Source organism: Garra rufa, chromosome 4, assembly GCF_049309525.1.
Source record: "Garra rufa chromosome 4, GarRuf1.0, whole genome shotgun sequence".
Lineage (NCBI taxonomy): Eukaryota > Metazoa > Chordata > Actinopteri > Cypriniformes > Cyprinidae > Garra > Garra rufa.
The window spans coordinates 40107856-40125217 of record NC_133364.1 but is presented as its reverse complement, the minus strand read 5'-3'; the positions used below and the strand labels follow the sequence as shown (position 1 = coordinate 40125217).

Below are 17362 nucleotides of genomic sequence, written 5' to 3'. Positions count from 1 at the left end.
ATAATGTTCTTAACAGAAGCTCTAAATATGAAATTAAATTGAAACATCCCTTACTTGAACTCTTTCATTTGATCCTGCAGTCGGCCTTCACTGTGTTTTGTTCAGTTTGACGCGTTTCCTTCTTTTGAGAGAACCTAACGTTTAGACGATCTATGATGTTGGCCTTCAGCCGAAAATCGAAATTGAGACACACCCAGAGATTAGCCTGCATTTACTTTCCTGTCTGTTAATTATTCTCCTCTTCATCACAGGAAACACTCCTGGTGAAAAGATGACATTTATTAAAGTGGAGAGGGAAGACTTGAAGATCGAAGATGCTTTCAGTGTTTATGAGGAACACACAATAATGGCGATTATTAAAGATGAAAGTGAAGATGTGAAGACTGAAGAATCTTTTACAGTCAAACACGAAGATCCCGAGGAACAAACAGGTTGGTTTCAGTCTCAAGTGTTTCTGTGCCAAACAAACTATTTTGTGTAACATTAAACCCAATATCTACTTCTGAATCCACATGAAATCCATTCATTTCTATCGAGTAATTATGCAAGATTGCTTTTTTTTTTTTTTTTTTTGCCCATGATTGAATCTTAAACCTGACTTATTTTCTGTGGATACTGGTTAAAACACATTTACTCCTGGAAATAATAAGAGAATAAAACAGAAAGAAAGAAAAGAAAAGTAATTATTGACGTTTTTGTCCTTGCCATGTGTTTGTTTGATGCACACGGAAATAACCAACACTATTTAATATTCTAAAGCTGTTATAACAATGGCAAAAACTGAACATCTTTGAATCAGTACATTGTAGCGAAAACAAAATTGTAATCATATCATTTTTAAACCTGTAAACGTCCATAGATCCAGTTAGCAAATTCAAACAGTAAATTAAAGTATAATTATTAGTGGAGTTACTTGTGACCAGATGTCCGTAAATTATTCTATTTAGAGTGTGTTTGGCTCAAAAGCGAGAGTATTTTTAATGGATGCAGGTAGGGATGTGCGGTATACCGGTACTGTGAAAATACCGGTATTTATTTTTTTTAAACGGTACAATATAGGGCTGGGCGATATGGCTGAAAACTATATCACGATATCAGGGTTTCATATCGGTCGATATCGATAATTATTGATATTTTTATGACCCATTTAAAATAAGGACCAGGAGAAAAATATATTACACTCAAGCATTTTTATTTTAAACTTAACCTGCCTCTGATCATAATCCCCTCAGTTATTAAGACAGAAATGTCAACAACCATGGAAAACTCAAATAATTAAAATGTAAACATAAGTCTAAAGTCACAATATACACTTAATTATCTCTTAATCCTCAATTCAAACCCCATTCATTGTTGATGAAGTGAATGGTCAAGCTAATGTATGGCCCAGAAGTACGGCTTGACCACAGGTCAGAGGTTGTTGCAAAGTACTTGGCTGATAATATTTATTTCTGCACAGATTGCTGAAAAAATAAGTCCAAAACTTTCAACATTTTGAACAATAGGGCCTTACAATCTTTTTTTTTTTTTTTTTTTTTTTTCTTCAGAAATTCTTGTTTTAATTTTTCTGATAATCAAATGAAAGCAAAATCACTGATTTATTTTTAAAAATAAACGGAGCTTTACTGTTAAAATTAACACATAGAAGAAAAATTATATTCAGTTAAAAAAAGGTTTAATAATAATAGTATTTTTTCAACAATTAAGTGGTGACTCTTTATTTTATTTTTTTATCATATATATTGTTTTATGTAAATTATTTAAATGTGAACATATAAACACCTACATTATACTGTACAAAGTAATACAAGACTAATATTGTTCTGTTACATGTTAAACCTTACTTTTATTTTGACAGGTTGCCGTGAAGTTTCAGTGTGTAATACAGTGTGAATGATGCTAGTTTCACTAATGAAACGGTAAAATTGACAAAAAGTGACACTCACAGCAGCTTTGGAGATGTATTTATTGGAGTTTGTCTGTTCATGTGAGATGCAAAGGCCAAAAATTAGCGGGAGCGTCACGTGTGCAGTATGCGTGTAGTGAAAATAAAAACGCGTCTCCTCCATTCATACATATAGAGGCAAACGGAACATGCAGGATTCTTATTGAAACAGTCTTTTTGCATTTCAGTTTTCACAGACACTAGTCCATATCGCGATCTGAATTAATTAACAGACTGACTTTTGATTTATTGGTCCAAAAATCAACGAATTCCGCGGCATTCCGCCCTATAGTAAAGTCCGTTTTTATGAATGGAGTCCGCGATCCCGTCTGTGAGGAGACATTGTAAACGCGCGATCATGTAGAGACAGAAATCAAATGCCGTCGTGTAAATAAGATAAATAACATAAGGCTATTTAGTTTGTTTAATACAACAACATGGACCCGTTCTGTAGGAAAGATAACCTTAACTTCTATTGTGATCTGGCGCTATGAACTGAACGTTAAAGGGGGGCTGGGCGGGCCGACGAAGAATACAAAATATCGAACGTTTTATCGAACACATTTTTTATTGATATCGATCTCTTGTCTATCGCGATATGTATCGTTATCATTTTATCGCCCAGCCCTAGTACAATATCAAAAGTTTGCTCAGTTCGGTATTTCATCCGCTGTTCCGATTTTCACCACTATGCGGCAGTGTTCCGCAAACTGGCGTAAAACCGGCAAGCGTGATAACAGACAAACGGCTCACACAGATGAAACGCGCTCTGCAGCGGTCAAAGGAGCTAGCAAAAAAATAAAGACTGAAAAGATATGTATATGTGAACCCATTTTATTCAGTCCCAAAATCACAATCCAACCTGTATCCTCTACTCTGTTGGGTTTGTTGTTGTTGTTGTTGTTGTTGTTGCATTCTGGTTGCATTCACATTTTCTTTGTGATAAAGACTGAAAATATGTGACCCTGGACCACAAAACCAGTCATAAGCTTACATTTTACAAAACTGAGGTGTATATATCACATGAAAGCTGAATAAATAAGCTTTCTATTGATGTATGGTTTGTTAGGATAGGACAATATTTGACCGAGATACATCTATTTGGAAATCTGGAATCTGAGGGTGCAAAAAAAAATCAAAATACTGAGAAAATCACCTTTAAAGTTGTCCAAATTAAGTTCTTAACAATGCATATTACTAATCAAAAAATACATTTTGATATATTTATAGTAGGAATTTTACAAAAAATCTTCATGGAACATGATCTTTACTTAATTTCCTAACGATTTTTGGCATAAAATTAAATAATTTTGACCCATAAAATGTATTTTTGGCTATTGCAAATATACTCCAGCGACTTAAGACTGGTTTTGTGGTCCAGGGTCACATATATTAAGAGATTACTTTATTTTAATTAGATCTCTTCAGTTTTGTTTCTTCTAAAATCAAAATTGTAGTTTTTATTATTTTTTTGTAACAATTTCTTTGCACAGTTGTTCATAGAGTTTTCAATTCACCTATATTTGCCTGTTTCCTTTTTTTTTTTTTTTTTTTTTTTACCTATGGTATTAGATCCTAGTATCGTACCGAAGTCAAAATTGTGGTATCGAGCCATCCCTAGATGCAGGCCGAAGGTGTTTTAGATCACGCAGTGGTTTAGTGATGCTGAATTGATCCCTATACGACAGTCAGGTCAAGATAGGCGTTTTTTTGTTTTTTTAATTATTTGTCAGTTTTTTGTGGCACTATACATACATTTGCAAATTATGAAAAAGTACTTATTTATTTAATATAAAAAATAAACAAAGTGGTAAGTACTAGCCTCTTTATTTTCCCAATTCAATTATATATGATGCATACTACGGCGCAGACAGAGAAAATATAGTAAAAAAATATTGTCTTTAAATTAAGTGAGTTTTTGTGCAGAACAAGCAAAATAATCTTATTTCAAACAGAAAACTAGATTTCTTTGCTCACCCCATTGGCGTTCTTAATTTTGACTTTTTTTTTTCTGAAAACAAGACAATTTTTACTTGATTTAAGACCTGTAAGATATTTAGATTTTTTTCAGTGTAGCTTCAACTTTGCTTTTCATGCAGAAATACAAAATTGCCCTGGAAGATGCAAAAATACCAATTTCCAAATATAGATGCAAGCAGCAATTTCCGTGGTTGGAAAAGGGCATTATTTAGCAAGCCTGTAACCATCAAATTAATGATTCTGGCAAATCCAGGTTTTTTACCACAGAAATTTGTCAGATCGTTATAGGGCCAGCTGTGGTCCCATCTTCTTAAAACTTAGCAAGCTCGTTTAGAATCACCTGTCACATCTGCTAAGCAGGTTTCGTCAAGTTTTAAGTTTTCCTTTAGGTTTTGTAGAATTTTGGGTAAGTTCGGACACGCCTCTTTTCTAAATGACCCTGTTATAGCTTCCCAAAGGGTTCAAAATGTTTTGACGATTATTGACCTAGACAATCCAGAGAATTGTACCACAGTGTTTTTTTTTTCCAGATTGAGAGAAAAACCTAGGACTGGTTCACAAAAGTATTTTTTTTTTTTAATAAACATTTAACAAACAGTTTGATTGACAGCAGTGGTTTTAGAGGCAAAGTTATCCAGAATGAGAAGTTCTCTCATATGATATGAATATTGCATGCATGTACAAAAAAAACGCACAGTCGTTTAATAGAATCGATAAAACAGAACAAATATGTGAAGGCATGGATTTTTTTTGAAGGAGGCCAGTTAGATGCTCACTGAAGATTTGAGCTTTCAGTTGTTTCTTGAGGATTGTGAGGAATTCGAGTGTAGGGCAGGGCGATATGGTCAAATTTTTTTAGCACGATATATAACTGACGATATAATTGCCGCTAGACAAAATACTTCCAAACTGCACGACTTTATCGGTGCAAATAAAATAAAAGAACATTTCTTTTCAATTTAACAAGCAGCTGTTTATACGGACTGCTTGCATATTTTGCAAAATAATTTGTTCTGCCGTGTATCTGACGGGCGAAAACCAAACCAGTTCCACACCACGGATGTTGCACCTTTTTTGCAAACCAGTTCTGGTTCACATGTGTTAGTCAATGCTCCGGTTGTGCATGCCGCCTCCTCGGTCGCCGCCATGCTTCTCGTTCCATGTGCGACTGCATGAAAACACTAGTGGTGCAACGGATCACAAAACTCACGGTTCGGATCATATCACGGATTTGGAGTCATGGATCGGATCATTTTTCGGATCAACAAAAAACAAACAAAAAAAGCTTGTTTTTTTAATTATTACTGAATGCTAACTTTAAGTACTTCTAATCCACAGCAAAAACTACTAGCTCAACTAATAAAGTCAGTAACAAAACATGAACAATTACATAAATGTCAAGTGTAGATGAATACAACAAAGTTACTAATAAAATCAATAACACTAGTGTTCAGGTGCAGAAATTTAATATTTAATTGTAAAATAACTAGTGCTTCTCACTGCAGGTATTTATAGGATGCTGTCTCTTTAAGGCCAAATGCACGTCCCTAATACTGGCACGCATCTTTCTCAGCTGTTTCTGTTCACTGAAGACATAACTGACTGTGTTTACCAGAATACCAAAACGGGTATTTAAACATAACTTTGTATGTATGTTAAGAGAAGTTTTAAAGAGGAATCAATCTGTGAATCGCACGTCTCTCTCTGTCTCTATCTCTCTCTGTGCGCATTGTCGCTTCAGGTGTGCGGCAGCGGTAAAAAAAACCCCCAAAACAACAACAACAGCGCGCGTGTTCTCTTTTGCTGCAGCGGTTTAAACAGTTTGAATGGGTAAATCGTCAAGACAAAACGTGCAAATTATAAACTTTTACTCTATGATGGTTAAATTTAACAGTTAATCCGCGAACCACATGCGAAGCGTGGGGTCTGGTCCGCACAGATCATCTACGATCCGTTGTACCCCTAGAAAACACCAGCACTGCGCACGCGCGTTAAGTCCAAGATTTATCGCGATATGTCAATTTCATATCGTACCATAACATTACACCGGTATTACCTTGAAAGGTATGATATGGCCCAGCCCTATTCGAGTGTCCTAATGTAGTGCGGTACCAACAGTAATTTTGCACTTCTCTGCAATGGGACCACGAGCTACTGCTTGTTAGGGTTAGGGTTACGCCGGTTTCACACTGCACGCGTAAGCAGGGCGTAAGCAGCGCGTATTTTTTTCGGCGCCCATGTTAACAGATTAGAGCATTCACACCGCACGCAGGGACGGCGTGGCAGCGCGTAGCAGGAGCAGAGCAGAAGCGTCAGTGCTGCGATCGTTTTGGCGCCGAGTCTATTTTTGCTGCGCCGCTTACGCTGGGTTAAAGCCACATCGATCTTGATCAAAACTGGCCTGATTAACACGAAAAATAACAATTTCACCATAAAATCATGTATCACATGTAACACAATCACGGTTTAAATGGCTCACCAGTAAAAATAATGTTTTTTTTTTTTTGTAAATAATGTCTAGTTAGCCTACTTGTTCAAAACAATCACTTTAGCAAAGTTTGTACTATTTTCTGCTTGTTTTGATATATACAAGAATAAATAAATGTATATTACTGCCATTAAAATGTTAATATAAAACATATTTTAAAATACAGAAACAAAATCATTTTTAAAATTGAAGATTCTGAAAGTATTGAAGGAGATCCTATAATAATTTTATATAGATTTACAGTAGGCTAGTAACAACAAATTATATTTTTATATATGTCTTATCATGTTTTTAAATATGATGGTTTCATTATCTGAAAGTTGGACAACCACCATAAAAAAACATGATATATACCATATGAGTCAACAAATGTAAAAGTCAGTCATCTATTACTTATCTTGTAAATTATTGTGCCTTTAGCCCCAACAGCCGGGGCGATTAGTACCCCAAATATCATACTTTTTTTTACATATTCTTTTCGTTATTGAAAAACTGTTGCCTTTAATTATCTTAAATCAAACTGGTAATCATTAAGACCTTTAAGATCTTTGTCTAAAAATATATTCAATATTTTAGCGTTTCTCATTTTCTACTTAATCTACAACATACAACCATATCACAATTCAATGCACATGACAGACAGTTGTCAGAGAACACCAATGCGGGACCGAATGAACGATACTCGTCTATATTTGCAGTACACAAGCTGCGGTTCAGCTGCGCGCGACAAACGCTGCCAGTGTGAAAGCCCAATGGATGCGCGCTGCTTCTGCTCTGCTTACGCGCTGTGCACGCGCTGCTTACGTCCTGCTTACGCGTGCAGTGTGAAACCGGCGTTAGGGTTAGGTTGACCCAGGTTTCTGGAGGTGTTTGGGTTAGGTGTTTTGAAATTACAACAGCTCCCCCCTACCCAGCACCCAGCTGGGAAGGTTTGAAATAGGGAGACTGAGGCAAAATTGACCCTGGAATTATGTATCACCGCATTCAGGAAAGTTTGCTTGGCCGCCCCCAACAGCCTCTCCAAAATCTTCCTCAAGAGGGAGGGATTCCCCTGATCCCTATTATTTATTCCAAAGGATAATACCACCTGTTGGGCGTCTGCCCACACCGGGGTCCTGTGTTTAATTATGTTATATGCCTGGGATAGATTCGCCCCCGGGATTCCGCCACCTCCACCTGCCTGTTGTTGATGGGTGGGAGACGACCCACATTCGAATCCCCTAGGATCACCACTGGTCTGCTGGGCTCTAGGGTCCAGTTCTTGTATCGATCACCATGGTGATCATGTCTTTTGCCCAGGCTCTGATCCGTTAACCCGGAGGAGGCAATGTTAGGGACCTTTGGACCAAGAGGGCCCTCCCTTTCCTTTGGTTCTGGAGCACCTAAACCCCCTTGGGCTATTGGCCCGGTCTGACCCGGTTGCGACCAGGACCAGTTCATCTCCTCCAGCTCTTCTGACCCCACAGAGCCCTGATCCTGTGCCAGACCCAAGGTACCCTCTTCATTCCCATCCTGGGGAGGCCCCCCAGCTGTCTGCCGCTCTGAGGCCTTCCGATGTCCCCCAGAAGAACTTGGAGGATCCTGGGCTGTGGCCATAACTTGCCGTCCGCCCTGTCCCTGTACCACCCGCACCTTTACCGGCGCTGATGCTGGCTGAACATCCTCAGGCTGGTATGGGGCTGGGGATGCCATTGGCGGATCCCCCTCCGCTTGCTCCCCTATCTCGGAGACCTCTTCCGACATGACCCTTTTTACCTCCTCTGCTGCCAATTGGATTGTAGATTCGCGCATCGTTTTTAGGTCCTTGCGGACCAATCTTATGGCCACCTGACATGCCTCCTGCCATTGCAGCCTTGAGGAATCCCTCAATTCTGCTCTGGCCCCCTGAAGCATCTCCTGATAGTGTTTATATAGGATGTCCACCCTGGTGTGGAACCAGTTTCAATTCCCCTAAATCAGCCACTCTGTCTCCACGGAGGGGAGAGCCGGATGCTGTGATGCCCCGGGCCATACGCTCCAACCTAATGCATTATTAAATCTATAAATGATAAATAATAAATGATAAATAATAAATGGACCAGGAGACGACAGGCCTGTCTGGGCCACGCGTCTCCCCTAGGAGCCTGTCCGGGCTTTGTCCAAGGTCCTAAAACCTAGGGGACAACAGAGGGAGCCAAAAAATTGTTTTACCCCACCCTTCTATTCCAAATGAAGATGAAACAAGCCTTCTGCCTAGGGGTGGAAAAATGCAAGGCGCTTGATCGAACCTGCTCCGAAACCGGCGAACCCAGCCCGAACTGAGTAAACCCGGCCCGGCATCATATCTCCCCCTATATATACACCCAGATCAAACAAAAGGAAGAACAAGAGAGACACCCATTCTGGTAGTGTACGCTACACTGGCATGCCAGGTCCGATGGCTCTGGCTAAGGGTTAGGTGTTTTGAAATTACAACATCTCCCCCCTACCCAGCACCCGACTGGGAAGGTTTGGGATGGGAAGACTGAGGCAAATGCACGGGCCGACGCTCGTTAGACTTTACCGTTTCCCTTACCAGGGATTATGCCTGGATGGGCGTCTGGGCCATTTGAGTAAATTGAGAAACCATCCAGCAAAAGGAGAACCCACATATAAACTCCCACCCCCCAAAAAAAATTAACCCCAAAACCTTTCATGTTCAAGGTGAGAATCGAACCCGGGTCTTCCTGCTCCAAGACCAACGCTCTACCACTGTGCCACCCCATGACTGTTAGCCAGATTAGGGCTAGAGAAGATACCAGCAAACCCGACCGCAACCGTTTAGGCCACGGCCTGGTAATCCTGATCCAGCATCGCACTCCCCTCCCCAACCTAGGTCTGGCCACCAAATACATCTCTTTATACAACTCCTCCAATTGTTTTTTGAAAAAGTATATATTATTTTCTTGCCCAGGCTTCCCCAATACACTCAGATCCCATCTGGCAAACTAGAGCCTAGCCCTGGTATAAGAAGCCCCATGGGTTTGGATTTTTAACTGGTAATCCTGATCTAGCATCGCACTCCCCACCCCCACCTGGGGCCAACACAAATTTATTTTACTACTGAAAAACTTTCCAAAAGGTGGGTTAGGGTTAGGTTGACCCAGGTTTCTGGAGGGGATGTAGACACTTAGGAGACAGTGGAGGTAGAGGGTGAATAGACTGTGGTTGTTCTGTAGGCAAGCACCAATGACTTGAACTTGATGAGACATAAGTGCAAGGGAAATCGCTTGCAGGAGATGTTAGGGGATTGGTCTAGATTCTAGAGGTGCAAGTGGTAGCATGGCTGGATAGGATATGTTTAGAGACTTCATCTTTTGTAAGAAGGAGAGAGGTTGATCCGCTGGGTAAGTGTTTGCTGTGAGTTCCTGGGTAAGTGTACCTGAGAGTTGATAGATGTTGTTTAGTTAGTGTAGTAATTAGCATAATTGTCAGCAGTTTATTTATGTGTACCTGTGGTGTGGAAAGAGGCTGGTAGAGAGTCACCAGCAAATGCTCGTGTCGTGTCCACTGACAAATCACTTGATTCATATTTGTTATATGGGACGTGTCCAAGAGTTAAAGGATTAGTTCACTTTCATAACAACAATGCACAGAGAATGTACTCACCCCCTTGTCATCCAAGATGTTCATGTCTTTCTTTCCTCAGTCGTAAAGAAATAGTTTTTTTTTTTAGGAAAACATTTCAGGATTTCTCTCTTTATAATGGATATGGATTGAGCTCCGAAGTTTGATCTTCCCAAATTCAGTTTAAATGCAGCTTCAAAAGGCTCTAAATGATCCCGGTCGAGGAGGAAGGGTCTTATCTAGCGAAACGATCGGTTATTTTAGAAACAAATTGACAATTTATATACTTTTGAACCTCAAATGCTCATCTTGTCTGGTCTCTGCGCAGCTCATGTGTAGTCAGCATAATTCAGGTCAATGCAGTTAGGGTACGTCTAAAATCTCCCATCTCGTTTAAGTCTTCAATGTCCAAAATCATCCTACAATGCTGTTTTTCCCTTTTTTTTTTTTGTTAGGGGGCATTTGAGTTTCTTTGTATGTTCACTTTGTAAACACTATGTCGCTACTTTTGCAGCGATCTAAAGCGATTTTGAAGTTTGGGAAGAAAACGAGATGGGAGTTTTTAGACGTACCCTAACTGTATTTACCCCAATCACACAGACTGGGCAAAGACGAGACGCTTTTTTGAGGTTAAAAAGTATATAAATTGTAAATTTATTTCGAAAATAGCCAATTGTTTCGCTATCCTTCCACTTCGACTGGGATCGTTAAGAGTCTTTTGAAGCTGCATTTAAACTGCATTTGGGAAGTTCAAACTTCGGGGTTCCATGCATATCCATTATAAAGAGAGAAATCCTGAAATGTCTTTCTTCCAAAAAACAAGGGGGTGAGCACATTATCTGTGCATTGTTGTTATGAAAGTGTATAAAAGGCAAAGTGCAGTAACTATGCCAACACCGAAACTGAGAAAAATGTTTTTAATGTTTTTACACCATTGTTTGGATTTTGTAGTTACTGCAATTTTGACACTCTTTGGCAAAACTGAAGCAGGAGACTTTGCCACAAGACAAAACAGTTGTCACAAAGCCCATTTAAACCTTAACTTAATTTTGAGCAAATGTGTAGTTACTGCACTCTGCCTTTGGAGGACAGTATAGGATCCAGCATGCATGGATTTGATGTTTTAAATGTTTTGATGTCTTGTGCTTATAAACTGACTGTAACTGTAACTTTTTCTGTTTGTTTTCTCCCTAGACCTGATGCCACTGATAGAGCAGAGTCAAGAACTGAAGGAAACGGAGGAAAACAATGTGACAGAGACATGTCAAGATCTCACGGCTAGGGAACAACCTTCTAGTGACCCACAGACTCCTAGAATGGAACTTAGAAAGCGTCAGGTCCAGATAAGAGTTCACACTGAAGAGAAGCCTTTCCAATGCCAACAGTGCGGAAAGAGATTCAGTCAAATGCTGGGCCTTAACATTCACTCGAAAACCCACATTATCCGCAAACCCTATAGGTGCATACTGTGTAGGAAGAGCTTCATGCTAAAAGAAACTCTCAAGAATCACATGAAAGATCACAATGGTGGAAATCTGTTCACATGCTTTGAGTGTGGAAGGACTTTCAGTCAGAAAGAGCGACTTAATGGCCACTTGAGTGTTCACTCTGGAGACGGCCCTTTCTCCTGCCAGCTGTGTGGGAAACGTTTCAGTAAAAGGTACAGCTTACAGACCCACATAAGAGTTCACACCGGAGAGAAGCCGTTCACATGCTCTCACTGTGGAAAGAGTTTCAGATGGAAGGAAAGTCTTAAAGCCCACTTGAAAGTTCACACGAAGAGTTCAATGACACATCGAACTGAAGAGAAGCCTCACAGCTGCGAACAGTGCGGGAAGAGTTTCACAGCCAATAGCCATGTGATGATACACATGAGAGTCCACACCGGAGAGAAGCCTCACACCTGCGAAATCTGTGGAAAGAGCTTCAAACACAACAAAAGCCTGAACCATCACATGAGGAGTCACTCCAGCGAGGTACGTTTCACATGCCACGTGTGTGAAACCAGTTTCTCTGACAGGACTGACCTCAAGAATCATGTTCAGAATCACATCGGGGAGAAGCCTTTCATGTGCCTTCACTGTGGAAAGAGTTTAACAACCAAAGCCAATCTCAAGATCCACATGAGAGTCCACACCGGAGAGAAGCCGTTTGTTTGTGATCAGTGCGGAAAGAGCTTCACGTTGAAAGGAAACCTTAAGCTGCACATGAGAGTCCACACCGGAGAGAAGCCTTACAAGTGTGATCAGTGCGAGAAGAGCTTCTCATATTATACAAGCCTGAAACTGCATCTGAACACTCATTCTGGAAAGAGCTCCTCGTTTTCCGTCAGACAAGACGTTAATGCATAATGCATTCACTCTAGAAAGACTGTTCAGTTGTTCTTAGTGTAATAAAAACATCAGACTTTCAAATATGTGTGACGCTGGTTCCAACATGGTTTGATGATTTCGTTCTTGACCCTTTTTTGACCCCAAACGACATTTGTTAAAATAAATATGTTTAAGTGCCTTTTGTTCAAATGAAATGCGATTTTATAAATCAGTTAACCGTATCTTGTTCTACAAATAAAAAAACAAATTGCAATGATGTCTTGATTTTGTGTTAGTGTGACAAAAAAAGTTACGTTCATGGTCTTTGGTTACAAAATGCAATTTTGTAACAAATTAATAGTAAAAACAACAAAAGTTATTTTCCTGTTTATTAATGTTTTAACTCCACATTTGTGCAGTTTTCAGATATATTCGTCGTTTTACTGCTACTCACTTTGCAACAGAACTGATCAGGGATGTGATTTTTCCGGATTAATCCGGAATTCCGTTTTTTTCGACCTGAAAATGTGACCTGTGTCACGTATTTGCGACCGTTCGCAAATGGCGGATGGCGAAGTATTCCGGACCGCAAGATGCGTCCATGCGGACCGTGAAAGCTTTTGTCATAATAATAATTAAAAAAAATGCCAAACGCTATTTCTAATAAATACATCTATATCAAGCACACTAGGGTCAGCGTTTGGGTGCAATCTTCCGTGCAGTGAGGAGAGCAGAGATCGGCAGACAGATGTAGCTTTCAGAGAGTGAAAAACGTTGATGGAAAATGCATTATTTTGGGGTTACGTCGCAAAATATTGTAAATATATCTTTTTATACTGTACCACGACGGTGAGCCAATGGATATCACACAAGCAACGTGAAAACTGCATATGTTAAAGTGCAAGTAAAAACAGCGCTTTCAGCATCTAATGTGCACATTCTCTAAGAGACAATGATAGACGAATATACTTCATATGCCGATATTAATTTACTTCCCTAATATTTCTCTTCTGCAAAATAAAAAGAAACGTATTTTGTGTAGGCTAAGGGTTTTTGAAAGTCAGTTCTTGAAATAAAGCTCTTCATATTTATTGATGATTGTAGTGTTATTAGGGGTTAAGAAAGACTTAATTATTTCAGGTGGTCTTAAACTGAAAGGCAAGAATTACGATGGAACTTTATAAGGCTATCCATTGAATAAATATGAGCGCTGCGCGTTTCAAAGTCATCTGTGGCGCTGCTTTGTGTATCATTCTGATAGCACCTCCTGCTGGAAGAGAATGATCTGACATTTTCAATCAGCTCGTATGTCTACTGTTGTCAAAAAGACCAATGTAAACAAATCAGTCCATGGTTTTAAGCACCAAACACGTAGAGTTGTAAATGTTATCTGATGGATCGACAAGATCATGTGTTATACAAATTTAAACAATTAAGGCAATAAAATATATGTTAATTAATATAATACTTGATTGACAATAAATTAATTGTTTAATTTAATAATAAGTTTCATTTAATAATCTTTAATTTAATAATCTTATATAAATTAATATAAGAATTGATACTTTTGACTCTTGAAGGCTGGAATGTGAATTTTATAATTTAAGAAATCTTTTTTTGTTTTGGGAAATCTGCATCTCAATTGTAAATCATGCTTTTTACAGTCATTTTAATAATTTATTTATGTATTAATTAAATTTTGTTCAGGTCTTTAAAAAGTATTTAAATGTGTAGAATTTAAGATATGCAGCAGATACCCTAGTCTCCTGAGAGAAAAAAAAAAAAAAAAAAAAAAAAAAGTTATTTTTTGTATATAATTGTCCGGACCTCGGCGAGGGGGGGGGGGGGGGGTTGTCTTAGTATATTTTCCTGCTTTTTTGTCCTTAACCAATCACATGCCTGCTGATTTTGTTTCAGTACAAACAAATGCTGAACTTTTGATAAAAAAAAGTATTTTTTATTGTTGTAATTTTGATTTCATAATATGTAGATATGAACTCAACTGAAAAGAACTTGTGAAAGATATCTTTCAGGTGGTCAAATACCAAATAGTGGGGCTCTGCAGACACCTACTTTTTTCATTTTAAAAACTGGATTTTCCAAAAGATGGGCAATAATCGTAAACTAAACCATGTGAGATTATTTATGTTATCTCCATGAAATAAAGGTAGAAATGTGAGTGCTTTATAAAGTGAATTTTGTAGAAAAACCTATTTAAAAAATATCTATTTATTAATTTATGTATATTTAAAAATATCATAAACCCTCTGAAAACTCAATTTTGTAACAAAATAATAGTAAAAAAAAGAGAAGAAAAAACATATACATATGAAAAATGACCCCAAGGTATAATTACAGAAGAAAATAAACTCTCAAGCAAACACAATGTTTGAAATAAGACTTTTTTTTTTTGAGATTTGACCAATGGTGTACGAATGTGGTCAGTGATTTCTAAACAAACAAACCATTTTTTAACTAATTTCCTCAGTTATTCATTAATATTAATAGAAGCTAAATACTAAATGGAGACTATTTATTAGAATTATTTATTTAATACTACAGTATCTAACATTAACTGAATTTAATAAATGCTTTAGAAGAATTGTTTATAGTTTGCTTATGAATTTCAACATTTGCATATGTGTTAAATGAAGTTAATTTTCATTTTATCTGTTAAGTTAATGCACTAAATAAATGAGGTACAGTTGTATTGCTCAAATATTAATACATGCTGTAAAATGCATAATGCATATAGTTCATGTAAGCTAGCTAATACACTCTTGTGAAAAAAAGTGTTACCTATGAAACTTACACAAGTTTCTAGGTTAAAGAACAATAAACACATTTGACCGTCAATATTTCCGTGTTTAAATTATTTTCCGATGGCAAAGGCTTTAAAGAAAGTGCCAGAGTGGGATGATTTTACTGAGGTATCAGCAGAGAACACACAATGTAATATCTGTGACAAAATAATCAGCATGGGGGCATCAACATCTACAGTCAAAACTACATTTATCCAGATACAACATTTCAAACAATTATAACAGTTTATTCACTGTAGTTTGGTAATAAAATGGTAATAAATTGATACAGATCCAAGGTCTCTCAAAATTGATGCAGCTATCATTAATGTGATTGCCATTGACAGCCAACCATTTTCATTGCCCCCCATTTGTTTCAATGTTTTTGTGCTTTTGCGATTTGCACATCATAATAAATGGTCCTGTTTTACAAAACTTAAAAGGGGTCCTAAACTAAGTAACCAAACTTCACTTGATCCTCTGACATGCAAGAGGTCATTTTATAAAAACAATTCTGTAAGTTTCTGAACTGAAACATTTCTCAAAAGCCTGAACACAGCTTATATTGAAGCCAGTCAAAAAGATCAACGCCTGCTGCTACAGCGCTGCCTGTTTAGCTCCGCCCACCGATTCTCCCGAGGAAGTGGATGAAGAGTATACAGTAGGTAAATAGTGACTTTCTCGCATCTTCTCAGTGAGATGTGGAGACTCAGAAGATCAAAGTGTAAGGTTCTGTAAATCTTACATGCGATTATATTGGATTACTGCAGCGTCTATTTATTTTTCCTTTCAATATTCATCATTTCCATATTAGGTTCTACTTGTGCACGTCTATGAAGATAAGAAAAAAAATTGAGTGCTGTGTCAGAGCACAACCGATTTCGTAGACACAAGTTGGGTGGTGAGAAAAGGAAAACAACTAAAAATAAAGAAGGATTTCAGAAGCCACTGCAAGGATAGATGGATACATTTATCAGAACTATCGGTTGTGTCAATGCCAATATTGCAGTATAAGTGCAAACAGAGATAGAAGTTATTTACACTATATGAAAATTGCAGGGTTTTCTGCTATTTATAATACTTTTTTGCAAATAAAGGCAATTTAACTGCACCTCAGTATTCTTGTACTTTATAAAACTGTATGCAATAATAACTTAACCAGTGCAAATTATAGTTTTAATTCAAAACTTTAAATGGATGCTGCTTTATTGGGACAATAAAGCCCTCCCTACACCCACTCTAGACCTACTCAACACTTTCAGTATTTTCACCTTTTTGATTATTTCCTTCATTTCTAATGAAATTAAATGTTGAGATGCTCCAATACCCTTTTTCCCTTCCCGATATTGATTCTGATACCTAAGCTCAGGGTATCGACTGTATCTGTATGTACAGCTGTAGATACTACTAGCTGAAGATACAAAGAGGCTGAACAAGGAAATGACCAAATCTGGGTCAGATGTTGCACTTAGCTGTGGGGTAGGCTGCGCTGATGCATTCTCCAAAACCAGTGTGTCCTCCATCCAGGTAGGATTTGCATTTAGCATTTCTTTTTCACAATAGTTATTATAATATTGAATAATAGTCTGTTTTGGCTTTGTAGCAAGCCAATCAGAGCAAATGCTAAATAAAGGTGAAGTATTAAGGGTCATTTATCAAGCTTGTAGTTGTTTAACTGTAAAAAAATAAACTAAAGAGAAATGAAGATGTCACAGACACCAGTGTTATAAATTTATATTTGCTAAAATGGAATTGCACTCTGCATTTATAACAATATTTATTTTATTTTCTCTCTCTCTTTCAGATATCTTGCCGCTGGAGACTCCTTCAGCTTCCATGTTGGTGTCTCTGCGCAGTCTGCAAGGTTGTTCCAGACATGGTGACTGCTAAGTGGAGGAGTTCAACTTTTTTGTTCCAGTTTAGATTGTTCTAGTTTTTTTGTTTTCAAATGATAAATGGAGCCAAAAGGAATAAATAAATAAATTCCTCCAAAAGGAATCCCTGTCTCGTTGCTGCATTCTCATTACACTATACCACAATACTGGTCCAATCACAAATAACTACTTTTTACTATACTATTGTGAGTGTATTTGCAATGAGATATAATTAGAATCTGTAAGTATTCTAGTCTTACCATAGAATTAATATTTATATGTAACAAATATACATTTTGATTTACTATGTTGTGCACAAAGTAACATACCAAACCTTTGGTCATTGTGTAGAACATTTTACTATTTACATGCAGGGA

At 37.9% G+C, this 17362-nt stretch overlaps 1 protein-coding gene across 1 annotated transcript; it reads left to right on the top strand.

The window, feature by feature from the left end:
- Positions 1-256: 256 nt before the first annotated feature.
- Positions 257-12569, top strand: LOC141334021 (uncharacterized). The gene is made up of 2 exons (XM_073839168.1): positions 257-431; positions 11193-12569. Exons 1-2 carry the CDS (start codon positions 272-274, stop codon positions 12347-12349), a joined length of 1317 nt encoding a protein of 438 aa, XP_073695269.1. The 5' UTR covers positions 257-271; the 3' UTR covers positions 12350-12569.
- The last annotated feature ends 4793 nt before the right edge of the window (positions 12570-17362 follow it).

Coding starts and splice junctions, on each gene's coding strand:
- LOC141334021 (XM_073839168.1), top strand. CDS start 272: ATGACATTTATTAAAGTGGAGAGGGAAGACTTGAAGATCGAAGATGCT. Junction 432..11,192: donor AGATCCCGAGGAACAAACAG/GTTGGTTTCAGT, acceptor TTTTCTCCCTAG/ACCTGATGCCACTGATAGAG.